The following is a 10,000-nucleotide window of genomic DNA, read 5'->3' as shown; positions in this document are numbered from 1 at the left end:
TTATTATTATTATTATTATAAGTAGCATGTTACTGTTGTAGCTGCTGGAGGTGGAGCTAGTTTACACTACTTTATATACAGTTAGCTAGTTTAGTCCAGTGGTTCCCAACCTAGGGGTCGGGCCCCTCCAAAGGGTCAGCAGATAAATCTGAGGGGTGGTGAGATGATTAATGGGAGAGGAAAGAAGAAAAAACAAAGTTCTGATACACAAATCTGTTTTCAGTTTTTGGACTTTTTCTCTAATCTTTGATTTTTGCTGAAATATTGGATCATTTGAACATTTATTGAAATGAAAGCATGTGAGAAGTTTAGAGGGAAAAATCACTATTTGGTGGAGCTGTTAACAACTCATAGACATGTGAAATGTGACCCCGACTACACACTGCTTTTTGTAAGACGTCAAAAGCCAAAAAGGTTGGAAACCACTGGTTTCATCTTTAACAATGTGTTGTATTTTAAAAGCTTGTTATATTATCCATTGTGTCAAATCTTCATCTGAAAAGTAACTAAAGCTGTCAAATAAATGTAGTGGAGTAGAAAGTACAATATTTCCCTCTGAAATGTAGAAAGTAGCATCACATGGAAATACTCAAGTAAAGTACAAATACCTCAAAGCTGTACTACAGTACAGTAGTTGAGTAAATGTACTTAGTTACTTTCCTCCGCTGCTCATTGGTCAAACACAAACCTCCATACTGCTAAAAATATGTGAACATTGAACAGTGATGTCATTCCCTCTCTTTAGGATCACTAGAGGCTCCTCCCTCACCCGTGAAGACCTCGGATGGTCGTCGACGGCAACCGAATCGGGGTTTCCTAGCAACGCTCTGCCGCTTCCTCCTTCCTTTTGTAGAGAAAAACTAAGGATTAACTGAAAAATCACGAACTCTTTTCTTTCTGTTTTTTAACCTTACAAAGTTGATATTTTGTCGGGCAAATTTTTTTGGACTAGCCTCTGGTCTCTCCATGGTGTAGACCTGGTTTTTCTTTTTGTTTTATTTTTTATCAAACTTGAACTTAAAGATGTATCAGTGTGGCTTTGAACAAAAAAAAATCAGTATAATCTATATTTTTGTCTAGTTTTATTTTCCAATAAGAAAACGGTATAAGGCTTAGCAGTCTTGAGTAAGAAAATCAGATATTATTATTATTATTATTATTTTGTTTATGATAATGTTTTAAAGCATGCGTCAGATTGTGTGTGTTGACTCTCAGTTATTTTTTTTTTTTTATTTTGGCATAGAAATATTTTAATAGCGTCGGATGGAAATGTAATGTTTTACCTTCAGAGACAAAACTGTTTTTTGTACTAAATCTGTGCTCGCTGGGTCTGTTCTCAATCTAATTTTACCTGTTTAGTCGCCATCTTGGAGGTGCAATGACGCGTTTATTGTTTTCTTTTTGGTTTGATGATAGTTCTTATTCCTGTATCTCTATAGTGATTCTTTAGTTTTTATGATGTAATGATGAATAAATGACGATTTATATTGCGTTGTCTAAAGCCAGATCTCTCTGTGGTCAAACACTTTGTGTCCTCCACAGGATTTAACCTCCAGCCGACACCATGTTTCCCTGCCTCAACTTTCAGTACAAAAAGGGGCAAAATTACTATTTTCTTACAGAGTGAAACTTTATTATTGTTGTTGTAACTTAGTTCTGCATTTCTACTTGGCCGACTTGTTTGTAGAGGAAGTGTTAGGAGCTGAACAATGAAGTTTTCGATTCTATTAGCGATGTATCAGCTAAATTGGCGCGTTAGCTAGACGTGCGAGTTAGCTAAATGTTTGTTAGCAAAAAGGTGTGTGTTACCTCAACTGTGTGTTAGCTGTGTGTGTGTATGTGTGTGTGTGTTTATTAGCTAAACGGTGCCTGTTAACTCAACAATTTGTCAGTGAAAAGATGTGTTTATGTTAGCATAATGTTAGCTTAGCGGTATGAGCGTTCGATTGAGCCAAATGGTGGGTGTTTTAACTAAAGGTGCGTAGAAATTTTCGTTAGCTGAATGAATGTGGCGGTTGAGCTGTTTCTGTTAGCGGTCTGTGGTGTGTTAGCATATGTAGCTTAACTTTGCATTATACTGCATTCACGTCACACGACACACACTAATTATGAACAGCCGGTTGCCTCTTAGTTGTAATTTAAGTTGGAGGAGTCAGAAATTTTGGACAGCTAAGATATCCACTTTGCGGAAAAAAACAACAAAAAAACTGTGACAAAATAGCTAATACAATCAATTCATCAAACTAAAAACGAGCCAAACACTGTTTTCAGGTTTTTCTTGTTAGCAAACTGCTGCAAATATGTAGAATAATTTTTAAAATGGCTTATTCATGCTTTATATCTGTTTATATGGTGTGACAACAAGGCTAACCGTTGTGGTACCATCTTGGAATAATGTGCAAAATTTTCCCAAATTCTTGCGTTTCTGCCATTGTGGCGTGAATGCAGCGTTAGTTGGACGTTAGCTAAATAGCATGTATTGGTAGTATGAGCAGGTTAGCTAAACTACGTGCGCTGGCAAAACTGTGTGTGTCATTAGCTAAGCTGTGTGTTTGTTAGCTGAACCGGGTGTTATTGGTTGTAGTGTGTGAGAGTTAGCTGTGTGGTGCATGTTAGCTGAACAGCATATGTGTTAGCTGTATGTTGTGTGTCTGTTAAGGCTGAAACATGCTTCTTGAATGTGCACGGTGATCATTCAGATGTTCAGGTGGCTATTTTATACGTGTACGAACATGAAAGTGTTTTTTCTTTACTATTTTGAAATTGGTTTAACTGATTAGCTAGTTTGACGCACATTGTTAAGATTTTATATGTGCGCATCTGTCCCAAAAACACATCTGCAGAAATGTTCAACGTATCTTTGTTGAAGTGTAATTCCAGCCTTAGCTGTCTGCGCTTTAGCTAAACGTTTGTGTGTATGTGTGTTAGCTGAATGTTGCGTGTGCGTTAGCTTGACGTTGTACGTGTGTGTGTGTGTGTGTTAGCTGAGCGTCGTGCGTGTCGGACCACAGAGAGGTTTGTCTTGCGTTTAGGGAGATCTGGCTGTTGTTGAGTTGAAAATTGAATCAGTGGTTCTGCTTCTTGTATGTGTGATGATGATGATAATAATAATGACGACGATAATAATGAGTTCTCCTGTACAGGGGTCTATTTAAATCTGTTTATCCAGTTTTGAATATTCAGTTTGTCGATAAGATAATATGGTTTGTGTAAATTTCCACTCTCTGGCGGGTGCTCTCCAGTTAAAAATGTACTTTGTTATCCTGTTAAAAATGATATTGTTTAATTCACATGTTGTCTAACCGATTTGCAAAGAGAAGCTGAATATGTGTTATACTCTCAAGACTGCTAGGCTAACTGTCTCTCTCTCTTCTCCTGTCTGTCTCCGTGTCTCTGTCTGTCTGGACACCGCCCCGCTAAGAAGTTGGTGGGATTTGTCATTTTTTCAACACGTCTGTAATCAGACCATGTGATTACAAGAGCGTCACAAGATGAGCGTTGAACGGTTCCACAGCTGGTTAGCGTGGCGGCTCCGAGGCGAGGCGAGCTATAGTGAGGGGGTTTTACTCCCCGAAAAATTATTAGAAACACTGGAGTGGACAGTGGCTCGGTGTCTAACCCCAGTTCCAGGCTTGGTGTGGACTGTTGAGGACCTGCACCAGGTCTAAACCAGTAAACAACTGGTCAACCAGGCTCACAACAAGCCTCCCAATGTCCCTGAACTAGGATTGAACACGACAACACCGGTCCACTCCAGTTTAGATCTTCCTAGTCCTGACCCTCTCATCCTGCAGAGGTGACGGGAGCTTTTGGTTTCATGGTTTCTGTTGTTTTTCTAATGGACAGATGTCCTAACTGTAACCTGCAGATTTTTCTATTAGATTCTATTGACAGATAGAGTTGTGTATGAACCCGAGCCACGAGACTGTCGGTGGCCGAGGAAGAGGAAGATGGATGATGATGATGATGATGATTAACATGAGGGCTAATAAACAGGCTCATTCTTTCTGACTGGCTGTGTCTTTCTCTCTGGATACAGAGTCTGTTTCTGTACATTGACCAAAACATCCTAAAAAGAAAAACGTTAACGTCGTGTAATTGAATTATTATTTGAACCATCAGAGGGGTCACATGATAAATGTATGTTTGTCCAATGTACTTGCAGCAGTTGAACCTCCAGACCTGTTCAGGGACGACGTGAAGCTGAAATCTCACAGTCGTGTTTAAATGTTTGAAGATGCAACACACAACATTCAGCCCCACTAGCTGTCAGTAAACAGCTATTTTCTAATGACGTCCTGAGCAGAGAATGAAGTCACGCTCCCTCTGTGTGTGCTGTAATCTGAGCTTCTCTGTTCTTTGTTTTGTTAGCCAGACGCTACGCTTGCATGTTAGTGCATCACATCACCAAACCTCTTGGATTAAGTCAAGAAACAGCAACCTGCTCTAGTCTAGATGAGGGTGCTATGAAAACCGAGAATGCATCAACAGCAGTTTATAACTGGGTGGATCAGGACAGGAAATGATTATTGGATTTATTTCATATTTAAAATTATATTTATAAAAACATTATGCAGCCTGAAGTGGTGGTAGGTTGCAGGCTACTCGGCCATCTTCAAGGTCAAACAAGGACTAACATTTTATACAGCATAAATAAAATAGCCGTACAACACATCACAATATGATTTGGATAATTAAAGCTGGTTAAACAATGTTAAACCTGAGGGTTGCTATTCTCAACACTCACAAGGCATCTTCAGAGTCTAATAACTGCAACAAAGTACAAACAGTTTGGATGAATGAAACGGCCTCACAGCTAACTTACGTTCTGAACTGTGTAACAACTAAAAGGAAAACCTCCATCTTTGACTCTCTCAGCACATTAAAAAACAAAAAAAAGATGGTAAAGAAAGTAAAACAGCTGGTTGCATTTGGATTCTTGACCACAAATTTTTGCTTCAGTTTTTTACCAACTGTACAGATGTTAGCGGTAAGCTAGCTAGCAACAGACAGCTCAGCAACTCTGTTGATTCCCTCCAGTTTCTCTTTTTTCCTCTCCTGTCTGTATGATCATGATGCAGACTCAAAAAGCAAAAGGATTTGTGGGAAACTTTTGCTCAAGCTGGAACATTTTCAACCCATACGGCCGCGTCATCACACCGCTTTTGGCAAATATGTGTAGTATGCTATCACACCACTCTGTATTCAGTCTGAACATGAAGGAAAAATCTGTACATTGTGTACCATGTATGGTTATATATATATATTGAGGGTTACAGCAGGACAAAGTCATATGGAAATCAGGTGGAAGGGAGAGCTCTGTAAAGCTTTGTCTAGGTCTGGTAGGAATCTGTAAACAACTAAAGGTGCCTCCAAAGGCCATCAAGGCCGTCAATATATATACCAGTGAATTCCTCTCTGCAGACTCTCTGTGTCTGTAACATGTGTTCTTTTTGAATTAAAGAGACGCTTGACTTCAACCAACCTCAGTCTATTGATAGTTTATCTATCAATTTGGTCCTTCGAGCCGGATTTTGGTGCTTCTCGGCCCTCTCTCCATGCCGGAGCGGAGTAAAGTGCCCGGCAGAGGTTACCAAATCCTTTTCCTGCTACGTTCAGAGATAAAGGCGCTTGCGGGCCTGGAGAGGGTCGGGAGCCCCAAGTTTGTCTCTTTAATCAAAACTGACATATTTGTCTAAATAAGACCAGCGCTGCCAACTCGCACCCACTGACCGTGAGACTCAACACAACAGACTTTTCACACGTTCGCATGCCGCACGTCCGTCTTGTCATGTAGTGAAAAGCGTCCTTCGTGGTGCGAAAAGAGGACACTGACAGCGCACGGACAGACAAGACAGAGCAGCAGGGCGCAAGAGCAGCGAGTTATTCAGACCGTCAGGGGGGAAAGCCAGAAATATACACATATCCATTATATTGTAATTTATTCCCATACATGCTGCTCACAGTAATCCCAGTCAGCAGCTCTTCCTCTCCTTTCTCATGATTCCCAATAAGAGGTTTGTAGGGTTAAGGTTAAGTGACTAATTAGGGCAGCTCGACGACTAACCGAACCGCCCGGATATTAATCTGCACATCTTTGTTTACATGTATGAGGCTGACTTGATGGATTGTCCCATAGACTATTATGAGGAGTTTCACTTTGATTGGCAAACCGTATTTATTTGAGCCGGAGTACACAGAGAAGAGATAACACCTGCAAGAGGAAAAACAAAGAAAGGCAACGGGACCATCAGGAAAGTCAACGTACAGTAAGGATTACCTCAGAGAACCTGCCGTCACTGGAGCTGCTGCTGCCAGACTCTAGAAGTGAAAAAATCTTTACAGCGTTTACCAACGTTGTCGTCCTGGAGACTGTTTGACCTCCACAAAATCAACTGGAAGAAAAGAACGAGGCGGCTGGACCAAACGTTCAGCTCCACGCGATGAGAAAAATGTGATTATAACACGTAGCTGTGAGGAAATACAGTATGTAAAGAGTCATCCAGCGTTTATCCATGAAAACTGCTCAGTGTGGCTCTGCTCATTATTTTATCCTTGCAAACTTGCAGACATTTTATTTATCTACTAAGTTACTAACATTACTTCTCTAGCAGGAACAGATGCTGAGTTACAGCCTCAGATGGAAATTAACCAGCATGTGCGGATGAATATGTTGGTGGTTCGGTCGGCCTACAAGCTGCTACCGGCGGCTACTTCCTGTGTTTACTTTTGATGTCAGACACATATTATAATAACAGTCTGTCAGTCGCAAAAAAAGGGTGCAATTGCCCTCAAAAATGACATCACAGCCTGTTTCACTGCTGTCACTCAATACTGGACCAGTTTCAAACACTGTTGTCTCCATCAGTCACTTAGACATCAAAAGATGGGAACATGGGGTCCAGGTTGAAAAATAAAGGAGTTATTGTCCTGTTAGTGACCGGACTGAGCCGACAGGTTTGCTAACTGACTGTTAGCAGTTTGATCATCAGCTCCTCCTGTTTCCGTGTCGAGGTGTCCTTCGACACATATACTGAACCCCAAACTGCTCCTGATGGTGCATCGCTGCCTTCTGTGAGTGATGCCTGAACGAGCCACTGTTCACCACCAACTACTGTCAGTTTAAAGCAGCTAAAACCTTCTGGAAAAGTATTGATCAGTGATTAGTCGATATGTACGCTCATTCATGTCTCTGTGTAGCTGATGATCAACAGTCAGTCCAGAGAACCACAATCACACATCAACGCACATTTACCAAGAATTATTAGCCAGAACTGAGGTCTGCTCACTACGTTGCCAGGTTGGTCGCCAGTTAGGCTCTTAAAGGTCATCAAATCTAGTGAGAATGTAGCAAACATTTGTCATTTAACAAACTCGTTAGCTCAGAGAGCTTTATTTTCCCTCTTCAGTAACTTTTATTGACTAACGTGGTGCCTGATGGAGCAGTAGAGGAGAGCTGCAGGAGATGTTGTAACTGACTGGTGTTGACTCGTGTAATACAGCCGTCGCTCCACTGTGTCGGCGTGAAAAGTACACGTGTGCGTCGTTAGGAGCGTTTTCTACTCTGGCGCCTCTATCGGCAGTAATCTGCAGGACGACATCATCTGTCTGTGTTTTATAAAACCGTCACACATCGATGATGAGACGACGCTGGTTCACGTCTGGTTTGGTTCCACGATCACAGTGTTGAAGAATGACGTTTAAAACTGTTCACAGAAACATTCACTGTTACTGATCACATGATGTGTGCGTGTGTGTGCGTGTGTGTGCGTGTGTTCAGGGTCAGTGTGTCTGAGCTGCCGTCGCAGCGTCTCTTCATGTTCTGACATGAAATGTGGGATTTATCATTTATTCATGTTCCCAGAGCGCAGACAGATGGTCGGACTGACGGCGTGATGTCATCTGTCATTAAGACATTACTGTAATCACACACACACGCACACACGCACACACACACGCACACACGCACACGCACACACACACACACACACACACACACGCGCGCGCACACACACGCACCTGCTGACCTCCAGGGATCAATGAAGCGGCAGCGAGGGACGAGCAGAGAGGACGGAGAGCCGTCATCCGGCTGCTCTTCTTCTTCTTCTGCAGTTTTACATAGAAACAGACTTTTCTCTTTAGAACAAGTCAGACATTTTGAATAAAAACTCTTCACACTGTAATTCATAGATATTATTAGATCTGCAACAATTATCCAAATTAATCTGCAACTGTTTTTATCTGTATTTTTAATTTTCTTATCAACAGCTTCATTAAAACAAACATACATGATGAACACAACACAGTCTGAGAGATAAACACACTCATACACACCAACAACAGCAACACTACAGGTCAGTGGTCCCCAACCCCCGGCCCGCGGACCGGTACCAGTCCGCAGGTCATGTGGGTCTGGGCCACACAGAAAGAATACATTTTATTTATTATTATCTAAGTCTAAAGGATGTTTTATTTTGAAAAATGACTGGATTCTCAAACCAGGTGAATCCAGCATGTCTACACAAGAAGAAGATCAACTGCTGGAGATCGCAAATGACGGCGGCAACAACTCTGCTGGTCTGAAAACCCTGTCGCCGTTTCCAACATCCTGTCTGTGTGGAGCGGCGTTTTCCGCAGTGACAGCAACCAAAACAAAATGACGGAGTGGACCAGACATATGACCTCTGGATGGGACGTCTCGTTACAGAGAAACAAGCTCAGGGCTCCTGCTGAGTTGTATTTTTCATGCACTTTATATTTGTTTTTTATGGTGTATCTTATTTTGAAGGCATGTTTAAAGTGTTAGGGGGGCAGAGAGGATGTTACTCATGTTGCTGCTAATAAAGTTGCATACGAGTTTATTATTATATTTAGAAAATATCACAGTTTTTATGCCGCTGGTCGTATCATGTTAGTTTGTTGTATTTATCCGCTGCTCCTGCTGTAGCTCAGAATGTCAGTCGCCAAAAACGACCTTTAGTTACGTTTGAGTGACGGCGTCTCTGTAAGGTGACACGTTATTATTATTATTATTATTATTATTATTACATCATAACCTGCAGGAATAAGGAGGATCATTGTGGTGTTTACTGTCACATGTATATTTTACATATATGAGAAAACAATCTGTTGTTGTTTTTATAGAATATGTGAATCTTTCACTGGTTTATTTATATATATATATATATATATATATTTCTACATTAAATCAGTCTGTTAGATGTTTGATCAATAAATGAATAAACCAGAAACTGGACATATCAAGTTAAATTTACCAATAATTTTATCAAATCAAATCTGCAGCTGTTTTTATAATCGATTCATCATTTTGTTCATTTTTCAAGCAAAAAGCTTCTCATAACTGAAAACGTTTCATAAACTAAACCATTAATCAGATATCAGGCAGATTCATTGATAATAATAATAAATAATCATTAGTTCAATAACATCGTTTTGATTCAGTTTAACTTCTTGTGAATTTAAATGTAAATATTGTTTCATGTTGAGTTTGAGATTAATTTTATACAAAAACCCGACAGAAAGAATTATAAGTTACACTGGAATCATTTTTATACAAATAGACAGATGATTGATTGATTGATTGATTGATTGATTGATTGATGAAGGGATATTAAAGTGTTACAGAAGCTACTTGCCATAAATCATAACACAGAAACAACAAACAAATACAATTCAAGGCAAAAATATAAACAATAACTAAATAGACTAAAATAAAAAAATATATTTAAAAAATAGAATAAATAGAATCGAATAGAGAAATATAATTATAATATAATTATAATATAATTATAATATAATTATAAGAGTATTTGTGCTGATAAACTAGTACAGGACTGTGGATGTTACAATTAAATGTACAAACTGTATAAGTGTAAAAACTCAGGTTGAGTATTTAATAATAATAATAATAATAATAATAATAATAATAATAATAATTTCCAGGTAACAGTAATATGATCAATAAAAGTCTGTCCTGTTT

The 10,000-nt window shown here is 39.7% G+C and overlaps 1 protein-coding gene across 2 annotated transcripts in view; it reads left to right on the top strand.

The window, feature by feature from the left end:
• LOC121903323 (far upstream element-binding protein 3-like) overlaps nt 1–4,011 on the top strand; it is a 29,730-nt gene extending 25,719 nt beyond the window's left edge. For both annotated transcript variants that reach the window (XM_042420238.1, XM_042420237.1), the window contains exon 18: nt 746–4,011. In XM_042420238.1, the coding sequence (XP_042276172.1) occupies nt 746–754 (9 nt within the window). In that variant the 3' untranslated portion in view covers nt 755–4,011. The remainder of the gene's footprint in view (nt 1–745) is intronic.
• The last annotated feature ends 5,989 nt before the right edge of the window (nt 4,012–10,000 follow it).

Source organism: Thunnus maccoyii, chromosome 9 (assembly GCF_910596095.1).
Source record: "Thunnus maccoyii chromosome 9, fThuMac1.1, whole genome shotgun sequence".
Taxonomy (NCBI): domain Eukaryota; kingdom Metazoa; phylum Chordata; class Actinopteri; order Scombriformes; family Scombridae; genus Thunnus; species Thunnus maccoyii.
Note: the sequence above shows the minus strand (reverse complement) of the source record. Positions and strands in the feature narration are given on the sequence as shown.